The sequence below is a fragment of the Pseudorca crassidens genome, chromosome X, assembly GCF_039906515.1.
Source record: "Pseudorca crassidens isolate mPseCra1 chromosome X, mPseCra1.hap1, whole genome shotgun sequence".
NCBI lineage: Eukaryota > Metazoa > Chordata > Mammalia > Artiodactyla > Delphinidae > Pseudorca > Pseudorca crassidens.
In genome coordinates this window covers 21720587-21740877 of record NC_090317.1, presented here as the reverse complement: position 1 = coordinate 21740877, position 20291 = coordinate 21720587, and the positions used below count along the sequence as shown (strand labels likewise).

Sequence of the window (20291 nt, the reverse complement as noted above, 5' to 3'; positions counted from 1 at the left end):
TTGAATACTAGGATATGCATCTCTACCTTTATTTAATAAATAATGGGATGTTTGCAGTAAGTGGCGCTGCCCTGTACTGTGTGGTGAATATCAATCACGCCAGGCACCAAGTTCAAACATCCTCTGCCCCAATACCCAGCTTCAAAGCATCAATTCAAAAGGCACAGAAAGCATCAGTAGACTTGAAGTGACTTATTGAAAGAGATTAAAGAGACTCCACATTACATTTCCTACGTACTAAAATCCTAGACACTAAGCCTGCCTAAGTCTGAATGACAGAAGGTCGCTGCCCGTTATGGTTGAAAGTCAAAAGCAGGTGAATGAGCAAAAGCAAAAAAAATAAATAAATAAATTGCACTCCACATCTGCACATCTAATTTGGTAGGTGGTTCTATAAAGTCAGAATCTTCTACAGTTCTTAGTAAAACAAAATGGGTGTTTGTTTCTCCTTTGCTCTTTCATAAACTCCCTATACTTTACCTTTGGGAACTGATACCTTCAACTATACATTCTGTGGTATATTTCCTAGGTTCTTTGTCACTTTGGAACCTCTATCATACTAACAAAAAGCAATGGCATTCTATACTAAAATCTCAGGGCCCAAGTACACTGGTAGTTAGATGGGAGTTATATATTCTAATAATAATAATTAAGAAATATATCCTACATTTCTTAAACAAGTATCAAATGTTATGATAGTCTTACCTAACTGCTGCTACTTAAACATCGCTATTTGTAAAATGTCACATCACCTCTTCACAATACATAAATACATAAAACAAACTCCTGTTAGTGCATGTATCGTATTTCAGATTGTTAGAACAACTCAGTCTTAAATCAAACACTATAGTTACTAATAAAACACATGATATTTACAACTGGCTACTCAAACAAAAGCTGCAGGGATTACAGCCAAGTAAAGTCTATCATTAGAAAAAGGTAGATGAAAATAAAAGAAAGGAAAGGAAAAGAAAAAAGAACTCAAACCCATTGCTACATTTCTTCACATTCTATCCAAATCTGATCCAACTGTAGGGGTCTATGAGATAGAAGCAAACTGAAGTACGAAAGTTCCATGCTCATTTATTCACTGAATGCCTACTTTGTGCAAGGGTTATGCTGGTACTTTTAGGTGTAACCATTTGCACCTGATAGTTAAGAGAGCAGCAGTAAAAAATGACTCTGGGGCAGATGGTGCTATAATAGCCAAGGGAAGTAAAAAAAGAGGAGGAACAGAGAAAAGACAGAGATATAAATTTGGGAATCGTCAGCCTATATGGTAGTTGAGGTAGACATTTGCCCATTTCCACAGAACAGTATTTCTAAAATGTAAATCTGACCATGTCACTGCCCTGTTAAAATCTTTCAATGACTCCCCATTTCCTATAGAATAATGACCAAAGTTCAATACCAAGGACAGGGCTCTTCGTAATTTCGCTGCCAGCTCCTTCCTCATCTTCCAGAACTTCCCTACTCACACTCCAGCACAACCTACTTGCAGTTTCTTAATGTGCTGTGCTTGTTTCTACCTTTGCACATGCTGTTTCCACAGTCCCAGGGCCAACTCCTTCCTGGTCATTCAAGACTCAGTTCCAAGAAGGACCTCTTCTATGAAGCCATTCCTCTGACCTAACCCTCAAGGTAAAGTTAAACACAACCCCTTCTGTACATACCTCTATACAGGACCTTTCTGAAAATTAAGGCTGAAAGGGACATTTTAGTCTTTCAAGCACATTAGGAAACAATATATCCCTATAAGCATAAATATATTTTAATATTTTCATAATTCTACAGTCAAGAAGAACCCATCATTAATTTTACATTTTACCAATTTTGTGAATAATGTACTAATTCATATCCTCACATTTCATTAAGAATGTAATGCTCTAAGAAATCAATATTAGCTGTTATCACACAATTAAGCACTAATACACAAAATTAAAAATCATGAGTGGCCTTCTTCATAAAATTTCCTAGGCTGTGCTGCATAAGCAACAAACAAAAGTGTTATTGTGACTATAAAACAGTTTGGAAAATTTTTAATTTGACTTTTGTTTTTCTAAAGTATCTAGAAAGAAAATCCTTCTCTGACTGGACAGATAATTTATCAAATATCCTGTGCTGAACTAATAATTTAGCTAACGTTTACTATCAATGATAAACCTATAAAAAGGGAGGCAAGCTAATAAAGAGCTATAGCAATATTTTCTAAATAGTATTTTTTCTCCTACAATTCTGATGAGGAATGTCATGTTCTTAATTTTAAATAAGGAACACTTTCATTAATAATAAAGCTGTGACTTGAAAACAAACAGCAATAACATGAAATTTTTATTACACTGTATACAACAGTGTGTGATTCTCTCTCTGAGATACTACCCCAAAAATTCATTTAAACTACTACAAAAGGCAGGGTAATTGTAATAACTAATTACTAATACTCTGATTCAACTCTAAAGTCCATGGCCACGGGCTATGTACACGGAGCTTCTTGCGAGGCCAGGAGAGGAAAGGAAAAAGCTTCCTAGAGGCTAAAAAGTAAGAATATTTTTAAACTAAAATTAAGAGTCAAAGCAACCCTGCGGAGGAAGCATAGTGGCTATATCAAGAAATGTTCTTTATTTCAGAGAGCCAAATTCTGCTTTTTCTCCTTTAAGTACTTAAAAGAACCTAAGCAGGTCCAAAGAATTACTGATTAAACTTTGGATACTTTCAATATGTCCTTTCCAGTAAACTAATGTGCTAGATATTTTAGAATTCTCAGATTCTTTTCAAATCTCCCAGTCACGTCAGTCTGTCACTAAATGAACAGAGATAATGCCCTGACATTCATTCCCTAAAAGGAATTAATGAGCTAATGTTGGTAAAGGGATTGGCAACCTTATATATAAAAGGTAGTATATAAATACAAAGTATTATCTTTTCCTCTTACAGTCATCTGGCAAAGGTCCTTTTAATTCTGATAGTTTTTTAATGTCCTAAGACTAAGACCTCATTATAATACACTTTTTTCTTAGAAGGAAAATGGTAGGGCAATTCATGTACTCTGAGCTTAAAAATCTAAATTGATCATATCCTTCCTACTTGTTTATGTATTTCAATAGAGACTGATTACTTACTTAAAGACCACACAAGTTCTCAGAGAAAGAAATCACAGTCTTTTTAGCACAGAGAAACAGAACTAAAACTCATTTTTTCTTTTGTATAGCCAGCATTTTTGAATGGAGAAGAGCCTCAAAGAAATTTTCAACCTTTAGCTGAAGGCTTTCAAAATGCGGCATATTTAGAAGTGGAGGTTCATGCCTTTAAGTACTTTAAGACTGTTAAGTCAGAAGCCATGAATTCAGTACTTTGAGATCTCTGAATAAAATATAACTACCAAGGTTTCTTTTTTTTCCCCTAAGTATTTCACACTATTTATTGGTGTCACTGGGAAAGAGTCATCTTTAAGCAAGATTATGTTTTTAAAGATAGCTTCTTTAGTAATAAGCTAAGTTTAAAGTTTAATCATTAATAAAATTTTAATTTGAACACAGTGATACACTCATATAATGAATCAAATTACATCCCCTGTTATTTCTAAGACGGGGTTTTTCAATGAAGCAAATTATTTTAATTTTGGAAATCACAAATGCCTCTTTCAAGGGGGAAGTTTCACTTCCTAGATTGTGAATGTGATTCACTATACAAGATCAATTATTTAAAATGAGGGGAAAAGAGATCATCTAGAAATAATAGTAATCCATTTCTTTAATTCCCTAATGATTTTTATTAGCATGAAACATTCCAAAAAGATGATCTAAATATATTCATGCATATTTTAAAATATATTTCTTATATTCTAAATCCAGAAATATAAGCAAAAATTATCCATTAACTAGGAGGGAAATAATATAGTAGAAAAGTTAACAAAAACTCTGGACTAAAATATTTAATATGAAATAAACTACTATGTGTTTTTAAAGATTCTTTACAAATCATAAATTCCACCTTCCAGAACATAATTAAGGACAGAATTGTCTTCATTTTTAACAGACAAAATAAAAGTTTCATTTTTCAATCACGTATGTAGTTAATATCCACTCTTTGGAAAACATACATTAGATATTTAAACCTCTTGGTAAAGAAAGAGATAAATGTTTTGTTGAAAGATGGAAGAAAAGATTCTTTACAAGGGAGTTGAGAGACATCTAGTGGTTGTTAATAATACACTGGGTTTCTTCACGGAAAATGAAATAAGGTTATGTATGTAGTTCTACAGTCATGTTCATATTACAAATAATGTAAGATTTTCCTTGCTCTTTTGAATCTGTTTCATCCGACTGCTTTAATGTTTCCAGAAACTGAAAACAGCATTAAACTCAACCTTTTAAAAAATTAGTAAACTATCACTGAAATAATACTCAAAATTCAGCAAATGTTCCATCACATAAAAGGGCATGTATGATCGAAAACATGATTCATCAAGAAATGCAGGTGGGCATTTGTCTTTTACAAGCTGCTGATGCCGCTCTAAATCAGATCATTACACACATAAAACCCCAAATGGCTAAAAGTTTTAAATGCATGGCTTTTGAAAGGAGTTCTCTGCTAAACATGGTCATAGATGCACCGAGCTAGAAGGCACCTTAAAAGGCCAACTAGCTCACTGCCAAAGTCTTCAGACTGTCAAAATAGAATCTCATTTTCAAAGCTAATAGAAAGCTATTTAACACTGTTCTTCAATAATCTATTTCAACCATCCAAAGAACCCTGTCAAACAACTCTTCCCTACATCCAACCTCAGCCCTTCATGCTACAGATTAATTCCTATCTTTTTTATTCTTTTCTCAATTCTTCCTACTGTATCTTATTAACATATACACCTCTTCCTATTCTTTTGTACAAGTAGAGCACTTTACATTCATCCCTACAGTTGTCATGCTGCAAGGGAGATTCAATCAATCCATCATTCCAATTTCTCTAGTTCCTTTTGGATTCTGGCTTGATCCAAAGTATTTGCTACCTCTCCCAGCATTATGTATTCCATAAACTTGACAGACACATTCTAGTAACAATCCAGGAACCCTCTAAATTTGTGTTAAAATTTTAAGAAATATCTGATCTTATAAAGCATCCACCAAAATTAGCATCTTCAGTATAGCAACTCAGATTTTTCTTTTCTTTTTTCAACTTGAACTGAAAATATAAAATGGGTCAAACAAAATGTTCAGCATTGCTTCACACCCCTATGAACTTTTGGCCGAGAAAACATTTACGATAGACAGAAACTAAAGAAAAATGCTCACTGTTTAGATTGTTAGTTTCCGGTTACTTTTAATGTTTAGGCTGTATGAATCTACTTTTGTCTTAATTACCTCGGCTAACAAAAGACTGACAATGCCAACATTAAAAACATGTGGCATTTATTTCAATATCAGCAAGAACACTGCTAAGCAGCACTAGGATTTAACAGGAACACAATTCATGTTAGAAAGTAACAGTAAATTGCATGAAGCTAAAAATAAAATCTCTTCTTAATTATCCTGTCTCATAATATTCTTATAAAAACTCTACTTAGGCAACAATTCCTTCTCATTAAAAATAAATCCTTAAGTTATTCACACAGTCTCAAGTATCACCTGCCTCATGACAAAGGGGAAACTACCTTTAAAGTGAAGAGCTCTGATGGTCACCATATTAACCAAGTAATCAAACTCAGCATCACCAAGAATGTGACAACCTGACATAATGAGCCTCCTGATGTGATGCAATGAGAAATACACATCACTTAGGCAGCATTCCTGCCGAAAATGCTTAACCTAAATCTAACAGTGAGCAAACAATGAGAAACATGTTGGGCATTCTACAAAATGAGTCTGGGTACCTTCAAAAAGTCATTGTCACGAAAAACAGAAAGTTGTAGACTGAAGAGACTAAAGAGACTCAACCAAATGCAATATGTGAACCCTGACTGGCTCATCAATTTAAAAAAACAGCTATGAGAGACACTTTCGGGACAACTGGAAAATTCTGTACATGGACTGTATACTAGATGACATTACTGAAGCAACGTTAACATTTTCAGGTAGGATGATGGTACTGTGCTCATGTAGGAAAATATTATTTTTATATTTAGGAGATAAATGCTGAAGTATTTAGAGGTGAACACTCATGATGTCTGTGACTTACTTTCAAATGGTTCAGAAATATAGATCTGTATATAGATTAATGAATATAAAGCACAGATCTGTATTTCTGAATACAATATATAGATTCTATATCTATAGACAGATGCCATGTATGTATGTATAAGTATATACACACATATACTAGTGAGAGGAGAAAGCCAGCGTGGCAAAATGTTAAGAATTAGAGAATCTAAGTAAAGGATGTATGATATTTGAAATTTTTCAAAAGAAAAAGTTGGAGGAAATAAGAAAGGAATACGTACCATGGCGGTTCTAGACTTGATAAACCAGTCAAATCTAAACTGAGGAGCATTCCGAACACACTGTCTTAATTCTTCATACACGTTTTCTCTATCAAAGCCCATTTTGTGTAACATACAAATCAAGAATCTATCTTCTTCCTCAGTATAGTTCTTTCCTTTGCTGGTTCCATACTGAATACGTAACTGATGAAATGGAGCCTTGTATCTTGCAATCTGTAGATTTAAACAAAATAGTGCTTTTGACTAAATGTGCAATAATAATAAGTCAAAGCTAATCACCATTTAATCAATTAAAACAATCTATTGGTAATTCGACAATTATGAAATATACTACTTTGGCATCCAGGGCTTTCTTGATACTGATCCTTCGTTGGATTCTTGCTTCTCCACGTTCAATTTGAGCCATAATTTTCTCAATGTCCTGTAATTCATTGCAACGTTCCCAAAATACAGCTGAAAAACAGAGTTATTACTTTACAATTCTATCATCTTAAGTAAGTGAATCCAAGGAACTGTAGAATGAAGAATTAGCAGGAAAGGATACAGTGAACTTACACTGTTTATAATTAAGATTCAAATTCATCTGTATATATACGTTCAATTATTAAATACTCCTAAGGTGTAATAAATGAGGGGTATTAAATACCTCCTTCCATTTAAAAGTAAGACCTCAACAAGGAGGTTTTAGGTTAGTGATTTTCCTTTCATGAAATATTACGAAGTTTTTAATTATCCATCCCAGATGACCAGAATTTCAAAAGATATTACTACAGATACTGATTTAAGCTATGCTTTTATTCAAACATTATATAGAAGGCACCAAACACATAAAGTGAAAAAGAAGACAGGGTGGTCATATAAACTTAGAGAACATAGTTTCCTAGCAAGCAAAAATAAAAACGAAACTATTATCAACAGGTCAATCAAACTTCCTATAAAGCAGCAATTTCTACTGAAACTGTTACTTCGCTTTTGGAACCACTCACTATTCTTACAGTATTTCCAGTGACATACAGCTTGTTTTTTAAACTTACTTGGAATAGCCTTTTCTCTTTAAAAAAAAGGAAAGCCAAGTCACCCAAATTTTATAAATGAGCTAAATGATCTGGCTGCAGTAATGTCACATCTTATGACTTCAGTGAGAGGCCCTCTAATGACATAGTCTACATTCTCAAATTTTTTCATTTTTAGAGTCTATCAAGAAAGGAATGTCAGTACTCTGATTTTTATAAGCACCTGTATTCATTTATTCATTCTCTCACTTATTCATTCAACACAATTTAAACGCCTACTACGAATAAGATGCCACAAACAGCCAACTGTACCCATTTCATCTTTTATTGCAACCAACTACATAAATTCATTCAAATCTCCCCATCCTCTGACTTGGTCCCAATTAAGCTGCCCTGAGCTAGTCATGCTACCTGGCTTGCTGTCAATTTGAGGGAACATCTGACATGGTATTTTTTTTTAAATAAGCTCTTTTTAAAAATATTTATTTATTCATTTGGCTGCGCCAGGTCTTAGTTGCGGCACGTGGGATCTAGCTCCCTGACCAGGGATCGAACCCAGGCCCCCTGCATTGAGAGCACGGAGTCTTAGCCACTGGACCACCATGGAAGTCCCGACGTGATATCTTTTTAAATCATTTTTTTCTTGCAATTTCTTACACACTGATGCTATCCCCCTTCCTAACTTTTGAAGAAAATTCTACTTCAGAAAATCTCTCTGCACATATCCTTTTATACTCCTTTCATTCAACTCTTGCTGCTAAAATTTCTCTCTCTCCTCTATTTTTCCCCTCTTTAAGCCCCCAAATGTCCTAAACTTATGTGATAAATTTTAAGGGTAGTAGTAATGTTATACTGTTATCAAAGTAAAGGACGTTCATAGACTTGATGTTATACTACACGAAATAAAAACTCAAATGTAATCCATCTCTCAAGTCCCTGGCAATCACCAGAAGACCCTTTCAGATTTCCAAAAGAAGAAAAAGTGTTCTCTAATTAAACATGGATTTATTCAAGCATTAGCACTATAAATAAATTAAAAATTGTGCCTAATCTATATTAATCTTTGGTCTATTTAGTAGTATTTCAATGTTTCCTCCCTACTATTTTTCATGGCAAAAATGCAGAATTTCAGTTGTTAGGCTAAATAGGCTTTGAGAGGCTAGCTCAGAAACCTAAACCTACTTTGTAACATTGTTTCTATGGGGAAAAAAAATGCCCTAGATTCTATACAGCTGATATTCAGACTAAATTTGAGAGCTCAATCTAATTGGATTTTAGAAACTTCCTATGTTCTTCTACATAAAGAAAATTTACTAGACATATTTACCTATTTTAATAAGATTTCTTTTCAGAAGCCTGAGGTTGGATGCACTGTGACATGGAAATCAATATTAACTCCATTATGCTTCAGCACCTAATCTAGTTCTGGTCAAGACCAAAGACACAGCTAAGTAAGAGAAGGAACTGATTCTAGGACCAATCAACAGGTTTATTCAAGCAGTCTTTTCAGATCCACTCCAGCTTGCCTGGAGTTAGCAGAATCCACACATAACTTGCCTGGAGCAAACTAGAACCCTGAGAGTGTTTGAGGATCTAAAAGGACCTTATAGGAATTCTCTACTTCAAGGACAACCTAGAAAGACACTAATTCCATCCACTGAAACTGAAGCCTTAGACTTGACTTGCCCAGAAGATGATCAAATTCCAGACGTGGGAAAGTAGGCATTTTGCCAGTGCTCATCCAATAGCTACCCTTGTTTTATCAGTGCTATACTTGGCTCTATTAGCTAACTAGTAGGAACCACAGCAATTTGTTTTGATAAATCTTATAATCTTTTCATAGAAATACAATTATATTTTATACTTTCACTTACAGTTTATTCATAAAAGTCTAAAGGTCTCTGAACAAAGGTAAAATTAAATTGACACTAAAGAAATGCATAAGGTTACAATTAAACACCATTTTTGTAGTTGTATACAAACCTGAATATTCCATGACCTCCTCAGGAGATTTGCCCTCCACCTCTCGAGCTATATTATCAATGTCATCTCTTCCATACTTCTCATTAGCTTTAATAAACTGATTAAAATCTCGCTTAGTCCAGTTTGTGAATCCCTGTGAACAAAAAATTAAGCATCATCAATAGAGGTTAAATCAACCAATCCAAATATTGTTCTATTTAGTTCTATACAATGATACATTAAAAACAGTTCAAAAGGCTTAAAATTTTCCTTCTTATAAAATCCCAGGTGTTTTATGTTGGAATCAAAAGTTGAGTTAGTGTTACTAATAACTGCTTTTCTATCATGAAGAGAATATACTTCCCTCCAAGTACTAAAAACTGATTTATAGCTCCAAGATATTGTGTAGTTTTTAACTCCGTATTTTATAGATGCCTACTACATTAAAATACAAATGCATTAAAATTAAAATACTAATGTAAATGCTGAAGTCCTGGATATTCCAGTACTTCATTTTTTTCACAGACTTATTCCCATGTAAATTAAGAAAAAATGTGTATGCATTAAATCAAAGAAATACATGAAGGAAAAAAAAAGACTGAAGAAAAATTTTTGTAGCTCTTTACATCATTCCAAACTACTGTGAACAAATAATTTCTGTTCAAAATTATATTCATAAATAGGATTCGATAAACAGAATGTTATGGGGCCTGCTCAATTTCTTTCCTAAAAGATAGAACAGTTCGACCAATCAGTGTTTTAAGTCTCTTTGGTATTTATTTGAAGTCACAAGATCAAATTTTTGTCTTCCACTCCTCAAGTCCCCACCCACATAAACGTGATACCCTTGACAGAGCAAAACTCTATCCCTAGGCGTTAGCTGATAAAGATTTTAGATTACCCCATATTTTGTTCCTTTGTACTCCCATGATTTTTTAAAAGATTAATTATTTAGGGCAGTAGAGAAAGGTGATTAAAGATGACTTCAAGTACTAGGAGGGGCAAAAAATTGATTTTGTTTCTAATTACAAACTAAAGGAATTTCTCAGTTGAGACTGTATATTCACAATATATTGTACATTCACAATATACTGCAAGCCAAGTAACAGTCTAAGACCATAACTTTATTTTTGTGTTCAGGAAATAAATTTTGAAAAAAAATCATGAATATTTAAATGTTTTACTTTATTCTGTGGTAAGTCCTAATATTCAACCAGTTGCAATTACATTTTCAAACTAAACTTTATGACTTCCAGGCATGTGGCTCAAAAATTATGAATGTAATTTGTAAAACTTCATTCAATAAAATTACATGTTATAACAAAGAAAAGACCTATATAATAAATAGGATATAAATATAAAAACTATCTTTCAATAATTAATGTGGAAAATTTCCTAGCACTGTGCTTTGCATATTGTTCAAAAGAATTTGTTGAATAAATAAATCTTGCTGGCTACTTTCTATACTAAGGTGGTATCATACAGTACACGTTTCTTTATTATTTTCCAAGGATCTTTTGCACTGTAATTCTTTTTATCTTCTACAGATTATTTTGGAAGTATGACACTCGTAAAACTCATTAAAGCAACAATGACCAGAAAGCATTAATATGTTGTTCAAATCGAAATGTTCCCTACTTATTAACTATTAGCTTTTAACTATACAATGAGCACCTTTTATAGTTTCAGAAATTTCTCATCATTGTATTAAAGTTCTTTTCAAGAAAGAATATAAGGCATTTTGAGGATTATGAAATCATTCCATAAATAAAAGATTAGTAGAGTATAATTTCAGAGGACAGTTCACAATCAATAAAATAAATTTAAATTTTCAAGAATATGCTAGTAATTACTGTCTATCAGGATTCATATGTGGATTAACTGACTTTACTATAATTGATAAAATGCATGTCTTATTTCTTATAATTGACACCTATATTTTGCATTTATATATTTTTTAGTATTTCTAAAAGAGTGTATTCTATAAAAGGAATTAAAAAAATAGGGATATTTGGTCTAAATGTATGTTTACAAAATAGCCCTGAGTTGTGTTGGTGTGTCCAATCAGGGTACCAGGCCCATACAATAAAAAGTAAGTGTAATTTATAATATCTTTTTTTCTATTCGTTGACTAGAAGTATTTCAATCACTTAAAATATGTTACTTGTGTGAGAAGTTTTTCCTTTTCTTCAGTCTCTTCTGGTGTAAGAGGTTCAGCTCCATCAATCTTTTTTTGCTCCTCTCTTTGAGCCACAGCTGGATTTGGGATATCAGGATTCCTTGGGACCTAAGAATCAAGAGGTGTGTTATGAGTAAACTGTTGAGAAAAATTAATTAAGGGTATACATACTTGTATCAATATTTAGAGTTAGTTCAGCAGTAAACAAAATAAAGTCATACCAGAATGACACATGACCCTCTCCACATTTCTACTACCACGATATTACCAAAGTAGAACTGTCTTAAATGTGCCACGTGGTACTTTACAGTTAAAAACCAGTTACAGCTAAATGCTACATTATATTCTAGACTTAATTACACTGTGGAACAAAATATCCTTATGATATGGTAATGCATGGTAATAATAATATCATTATCCCCAACACCAACATTATACAATAAAATCTCAAGCCCAGAAACAAAAAGTTGGGTAGTACAAAAAGAGCCCATATTCACCTGGCAATACAGACCAGGGTATAGAAGTGGCAATGCACCTGAAGATTGCATCCAATGCTCTAATCAGTTCAACATGCAAAAAGAAAGGAGTACTTTTATTGCCTTCCAGGATATGGAAAGAGACAGCATCTTCACATAAAATGCAAAGACTGAAAGAGTGACAGGATAATGAAGAAGCAAAAAAAAAAAATAGAGACTATATATAAGAGGGAAGGGGTAAGCAAAGCACACAAACAGCTGTGATGGGACCTGCAGTCAAGGGGAAAAAACTACAGTAGCAGTGAGCAACAGAAGGTATAGTGTATACTATACAGCGCTGCATAGTATATAGAGCTGCAATACACTGGCAACTGAGAAGAAGAGAGCTCAAGTTCAAAAGACTGAGGACAGAAGCTCAGCTCTACAAGGAAGCAAGCAGTCAGCCAGTCATTTGTATCTCAAAACTGTAGTCCCAGGGGCCTCAGTGTGTCACCATGAACTTAGACAACCCATACAGTTCAGCAGTATAAAGCAGCATTCATTGTATGGAGTGATAAACTAAGTCACTCAGCGCAAAGCCTCACATCATTTTTATGTGCATCTGCAGTGACAATGCAGCACATTGATTTACGAGGGCAGGTATATAACATGTATAGTACATTTTATAGCATCCATCAAACATGGCAAGAACAGGGTTGGCAGTAAGCCTTCCACTGTTTGGAAGGCACACCTATCATAAATGACTCATCCTCTAGACGTATCAAATAGTCACCGTTTTACTAAAACATGATTATAATACATACTAGAGTACATTTCTCTAATTGTCATACATATTTCATAGAGTTTCAATCATAGCATTGTAATTTAAAAATAAGTATTTTTAAAACTATTGTATCCAATAGTTGTTTAAATATAAAACCTACTAACTGGGCATTAAAAAGACATACTGAAAAACAGATTCATTTGTACATAATCATCAGTACGAGACAATCAAATTAGTAAGTAATGACTAAATGTCTATTTTGTCCATAGCACTATGATAGGTGTTCACTGGAATATAAAAAATAGTGGACATGGTCCTTGCCCACAAGGAGCTCACAACCTAGCTGCGGAATTCTGAGCTATACTCTAAGAACTTTAAGAATTTGGGGAGATGGAGAAGAGAGAACGAATATTCTAGGCTGGAGCAGTAAAGCAAAAACGGTAAGGCAAAAACAGGAAGGAGCATATATAAGGTTTATGTTGAGACGGGATAAGAAACAAGGTCAGGGGGAAACAGAATTAGAGGGCCTTCTGAAACTACACAGTAGGCAACAGCAAGCCATTGGAGATCTTTCACCAAAGGAGTACTGTTTTCACCTGCAAGCCTTGTGCTGGATGGATTGAAGTGAGGAAGCAACTAGAGGCAAGAGAACCAGCTAAACTGTTGTAATCTAGAAATGACGTATGATCACCTGGCCTAGGATGGTAGCAAATGGAAATGGAAAAGAAGGTGTAAATTAAAAATGAAATGTAGTCCAGTGATATGCATGATTTAAAATCACTTTTTTCAATAGCTAAATTCCACTTTTAAATCACAGGCACACCAGCAATTCCACTCCTAACATATCTATACAAAGACTTTTAGAATGTTTATAGCAGCTTTACTCACAAGAGCCAAAACCCAGAAAGCAGTCCAGATGTCCATCAACAAGAGACTGGATAAGCAAACTGTGGTATATCCTTACAACGGAATAGTACTCGGCAATAAAAAGGAATGCACCATTGATAATGGGACAACATAGATGAATCTCAAAAACACTATGCTAAGTGAAAGAAGCCTTACACATAATATATGATTCCATTTATGTGAAACTCTGGAACAAAAAAACTAATCTACAGATGAAAATAATATCAGAACAGTGGTTGTGTCTGGGGAATGAATATGAGGATTGACTGGGAAGGGGCACTTTCTATATCTTTATAGGGGCTTCAGTTATATAGGCGTATGCATTTGTCAAAATTCAAATGGCACACAAGATTTATATATTTCAATGTATATAACTTTTATCTTAAAAAGAATCAAATAAATATTGAACTCTGGCTAATGATATACATGTTGAAGTGTTTCCGGGTGAAATATACTTATGTCTGCAACTTTGAAATTCATAAAGAAATAAGAAGGATATCCATTTGATAGAAAGCTGGAGAAATGGACAAATAGGTGATAAAGCAAATACAGTAAAATGTAAATTGGAAAATATATGTGGTGTGTATATGGGTGTTTACTGTATAATTATTTTGACATTTTTCTGTTTGGAAATTTTTCATAATAAAATGTTGAAAAAAATTACAGACATAGCTTTAAAAGTTTAACAGACCCCTTCAGTTGCTGGTGAAATTACTTTGGCCATAAATTTTAACTTTCATTGAGGAAAACCTCTTTAATCTTAAGATATTTCTCTACCAAAATGCTTCAAACTTTCCATACCTGACAAACCATACTTTAACAAAATATTTCACAAACATCTAATTTTATGACAGAAAATGGATAATATACCCACACAAAATGAACTTTTTATTCTATGTAGATATCTTCAATACTAAAAATTTTCCACCTGAACTTTAATAAAGGCAAAATCAGAATATTATAACATACCATTAGATTTTAGGATCGACTGCCCATATTTTTAATACAGCAAAACTTTAGAATGACTTCATCAATGTTACATTTACAATTTTATTTTTCTTTTAATTTTTTAAAACTCTTCTGCGGTATGCGGGCCTGTCACTGTTGTGGCCTCTCCCGTTGCGGAGCACAGGCTCCGGACGCGCAGGCTCAGCGGCCATGGCTCATGGGCCCAGCCGCTCCGCGGCACATGGGATCTTCCCGGACCAGGGCACGAACCCGTGTCCCCTGCATCGGCAGGCGGACTCTCAACCACTGCACCACCAGGGAAGCCCACATTTACAATTTTAGTTCTAAAAATTACTCAAACAACTGCTAAAATTTTTAGAATTAGAAATGACTCGTAATTCCTAAATTCCTGTATCTCTTCCTACAAATAATCTCCTTCTTAATATTTATTATTTTTAAAAGGTATTCATTTTTTACCTCATGAGGTTTTATCGACATTTAGCTTCCTAGAGTGATTTCAAAGTGCTATAAAAGAATTAAGTAGACGAATTATAGGCCAATAGTACTAAACAGATACCTAGATGGTATCTCAAGTACTCATACTGTATATATTACTGATGACCCCCAGTAACACTTAATATACAAGAAGTTATCTTTCAAGGAAACAACTCAATTATTATTTGGATTTCTAGTCAGATAGTAAGGAATTTCTGATTAAGAGTTATGTTCCATGGAAAAGTGAAAAACTTTTTGGGGGGCCTTGCTTCTTAGGAGCTTCAGCAAACATTTCATAGAAATATGGAATACTGAATTAAATGTGACAACACACAAAATAAAAGTAGTAACCTGAAATCAGCTCACTGTATTTTAATTCTACCACAACAAAACAGGTGGCCCACAATGACACATTACGGAAACTCACAAAGATTATAGAACTTCCTGCATTTGTCAAATGTTTATATCCCCTCCCGAAGAATTTTTATTGAAGATATATATTAGAATGTCCTACAGCTTTCTTCAGCTTCTAATATGGCAAAACTCTTTCACTCCATGTCTTAGACTCAACGGGACTTTTGGATACTCCGGATTTTTAAACTTCTGCAATTGAAATATCAATTCAGTCACCTTCTTCCAATGGAAGGGTTTTAGTGAGCAAGTGATTAAAAGCATTAAGTAACTCCTTTAAGTCACAAGAGCAATGAAGCTTCTGAATACGTCTAACCTGCAACAAGGTCAGAGCTTAGACAGCAGGGAAAATTGGCACATAATGCACAGCTATCTACCAAGTGGTTAGGACAAAACAAACAACTACTTCTCTCAGCCTCAAATAAAACAGAACTCTTTAATTCCAGATCTTATTATCAGGAATACTGCTGTGACCTTGTTGTGCTGAGTATTGAGGGGAAAAAACAAAACAGAAAATAAAAATGCAAATAAGCAGGCCCTGAAGAAAAATGCTGTTTACCAACTGCTTCAAGCCTACTGAGCCCTTCACTAACCACACTCCAAGTCACTACAGAATGTGACAGTGGGGACTCAAAATGGACAAAATGGAACCATGCACCACAATGCCCCCAGCTTCAGACAAAACCTCCCTCCCCTGAGCTAACAATCATTTAAGCAGAAAGAGGGAAAGGAGTCCCTTTTTGAGAACCTAACTACGTAGAGAATATCAGGAAACTCCACTACAGCAGTCCTGTTCATCTGAGAACAAACTATTGTTCCATTCATATTGTGGCTTGGGTTAGTTTTCTGGCGGTTTAGTAGGGGGGAAAAAAATCAATGCTAGGAATCCTTGAGAAGATATGCCCAACACTTATCAATATCATATCGTCCTTTATAGGAAGCTTTTCCAAGTGATTAACATGCCATGCTCATCTGTCTATACAGTCAGCCCTCCGTATCCGCGGGCTCTGCATCTGTGGATTCAAGCAACCTCAGATCAAAAACATTTGAGGAAAAAATTGCAGAAAGTTCCAAAAAGCAAAACTTAAATCTGCTGCATGCTGGCAACTATTTACATAGGATTCACATTGTATTTATACCTATTTACATAGCAATCACATTGTATTAGGTATTATAAGTAATATAGAGATGATGTAAAATATATGGGCGAATTTGCATAGGTTACATGCAAATACTACGCCATCTTATATGAGACTTGAGCATTCACGGATCGTGGTATCTTTGTGGGCTTCTGGAACCAATGTCCCGCAGATACCAAGGGACAACTGTACTCAAACACAAGACCCACCCAATTAAAGCACCCACCTTAGCTCAGGTCTGTAGCCCCTGGTAAAGAATGGAAGAGACAAGGTTCAGAAAGAACCAACATCCAGAATGTATTCTTCTTTGTCTTGTAAATCCCCAGCTAAGTAGGCATACAGAGGATCAAGGCAAGTCTTAAGACAGTACAAAGGCAATCCAGGATGGGGCTGAGGAGAGCCTGGGGCTAGGAGTGGAGTGGTAGGGGGTCGATTCTTCTTCCACCCCCACTGCCACCACCACACTCCCAGCCACCACCATCTTTGCATCTTCACACTGCAGCAGCCTCCTGGCTGGTTTCCCTGGAGAAACTCACCATTCTCTGTGTTGCAACCAGAGTGATTTTTTTTTTTTTTTTTGCGGTACGCAGGCCTCTCACTGTTGCGGCCTCTCCCATTGCGGAGCACAGGCTCCGGACGCGCAGGCTCAGCAGCCATGGTTCACGGGCCCAGCCGCTCCGCGGCATGTGGGATCTTCCCGGACCAGGGCACGAACCCGCGTCCCCTGCATCGGCAGGCGGACTCTCAACCATTGCGCCACCAGGGAAGCCCAGCCAGAGTGATTTTTAAAAATGTAAGTCTGATCATATTCTACCTCTTATAAGTGGCTTGACCTTGAGCAAATTACTCAGGGCAAATTACTCAACCTCCGTATGCCTCAGTTTCCCCACCTGTAAAATGGGTATGTAGTTCCAGGGCTCTTCTGAGAATACTGAGCTAATCATTTCTCAACAACTAAGAAGAGTAAGCAACACAAGTAAGGACTAAATAACTATCTGCTGTTATTATTCCATCACCCACCTACCCCTTTGCCTTAAAAACATCTCAAAGGCTTTCTTTGCTCTGAAGTTCAACCTAATTAATATGACCTATAATTAATGTTCAATGCTCCACTTGATCCAACTCAACCAACTCACCAGTTTCATCTCAAGTCATTCTCCTTCTCACCACTCCCTAGCAACACTGGCCTTCTTTCAGTTTCTGAAGGGGCAATCCTCCTTCCTACCACAACACCTTTGTACCTGTGGCTCCCCCACCTGAACGCTTCTGTCCCACACTTCACTTGGCTAATTCCTGTGCATCTCTCTGATCTCAACTTAAATGGTGGTCCTTAGGGACCACCTCCCTGATCTCCCACTCCACACTAGATACCCACGTTATGATCCCTCGTAGCACCCTTTGTAAGTACTGAAAACAAGTAACGTCACTACGCTGTGCTTTCAGCTTAATGTCTGTCTCCTCCATTAGAACTGTGCACTGAGGAACCCCCACTGTCTTATTCGTCAGTTTATCCTCAGACCTTGACATAGGACCTGGCATAGGGGAGCACTCGATAAATACGTATTAAATGAAAAACAGTCCTCCTTTCACTCACACCCCCTCTCCAGTCACTTCTCTCCGGGAGGTGAGGAACAGAAAACAGTAAGGTGCCACAGCATGGATGCCGTGCCATCTCCCCTCTGCTCACTCATCCCTTTCCTCTCTTCTTGCACCTTCCTCCTTCCTATCACCCTTCGCAGCTGTCCCTTCATTCCTCCCTCTTCTAAGGTTTCCTCTCTCCTCCATCTCCTTCCAGCTGGCCACCACCCAACTGTCATGTAAGACCCTGACCCTTAACCACAAACCGCCTGTAATGAAAGGCACTATCTACATTAAAACCAGAGCTGTGGCGAGAATGTGGTGGGCACTGTATTATCACAGGGAACAGAATTTCAGTATCTCCAAAGAAGGAGCATAAACAGTTATATTAGCAGAGGTGATTTTTTTATTGCTGCTACTTGACTACCACTTGGCTCACCTCCCAAACAACATGTCAAACCACTGTAAACACAGTCCTTATTTAGGGCTGCAGAAAGAAGCAGAGTTATGTCAGATGCAGAAATAGCCCAGAATGTCTGAGTGGAAAGAGCATAGCATTTGAATGCTCAGAACCTGTGTTTGAGACCAGCACCCTTGGCAACTCTGTTAGCTACCTGACCTTGAACAAGTCATTTAACCTCACTGAACTTGTTTCCTCACCTATTATATAGAGGTGATAATAACACCTATCTCGCAGGGTTTCTAAGAAATCAAATGAAGTATGTGGTAAAACATTTATTCAATTATAAGATGCTCTACACAGATATTTGGTTGATTACTGGGGTCTAACATTTCAATCTAATTCTCCTTTAAGTCTCACTAATAATAGACAATAAAAGTTAACAGAAAATAATGATCTAAACCTAAAATGTTTAATAATTCTTAGTGGGATCATGTATATATTTGTTTACCTTGTGAAATCTTATTCACTACTTTATTAATTTTACTATTTTTATTTTACATTTTAAACCTATAACTTGCCTGTTTCTTCTACCATATCGCTGTTTTCACTTTCTTTGAAACTGGTTTTATGCCTGATCCGATGTTCAACCATGATTCCTGTACTCTTCTACAACTTCCTAAGAAGGATTTTATCCAGTCCTGTTGGTTAAATACATTCAAATTTAATCATATTTCCCTAACCAGATTATAACTAACCACTTTATATATTTTTATACTTATATTCACCCTAACTTTCTTGTTCCTATTTATATATATTTCCACTTATATTCACCTTAAGTTTCTTGTCCCTATTTATATATATCTAAACTTTGGTACATAAATAGCAAGCAAAACTTTTTTGCTCTATTTCAAATGACAGTGCTCCCACTTTGGACAAATAGTAGAAACACTCTAGAGATTCATTCAGTTCCAAAATATTTTTTTAACATCTTTATTAGAGTATAACTTCTTTACAATAGTGTGTCAGTTTCTGCTTTGTAACAAAGTGAGTTTGTTATACATATACATATGTCCCCATATCTCTTCCCTCAGTTCGAAAATACTAACTAACTAAATATCTTATATATATATGGAGCTTTTCTAGGCATATTACAGTTACTAATCAAAATAACTGGTCACAGTTCCACTTGTGATAAAAGTTCACAAAATAAATTTTAAAACACAGCTTCCAATTCATAAAACATAAATCTTCATAAAATTATAACAGTGTTAATACTTTTATAATTTTGTTCATACTATTGACTATTATTTGGTCATCCCTTTCCACTCACTAGGAAGCCAATTTCAACATACAGAAATAACCTGGTATGCTTAATCTCTCAATGTGATAGCTGTAAGTATGACAGACATTATATTTCACTCACTACAAACGGGTTCTTATCTACCTATATAAGTAAGAAATTTGAATTCCAAAAGATCATTTTTAAGTTCCATAATTCATTATCGTGTTTATCATTATTTTAACACCTAAGTGATCACAATCTACTAACCACCAACAGGGCTTCTATCAATCTACGAGCAATAAA

The 20291-nt window shown here is 35.3% G+C and overlaps 1 protein-coding gene across 7 annotated transcripts in view; it reads right to left on the bottom strand.

Moving 5' to 3' along the window:
- The window catches only part of SMARCA1 (SWI/SNF related, matrix associated, actin dependent regulator of chromatin, subfamily a, member 1), a 69160-nt gene that overhangs the window by 8000 nt on the left and 40869 nt on the right, over positions 1-20291 (bottom strand). For all 7 annotated transcript variants that reach the window (XM_067723678.1, XM_067723680.1, XM_067723679.1 and 4 more), the window contains 4 exons: positions 11573-11695; positions 9430-9562; positions 6768-6886; positions 6434-6646 (listed from right to left, as the gene is read on the bottom strand). In XM_067723678.1, the coding sequence (XP_067579779.1) occupies positions 6434-6646; positions 6768-6886; positions 9430-9562; positions 11573-11695 (588 nt within the window). The remainder of the gene's footprint in view (positions 1-6433; positions 6647-6767; positions 6887-9429; positions 9563-11572; positions 11696-20291) is intronic.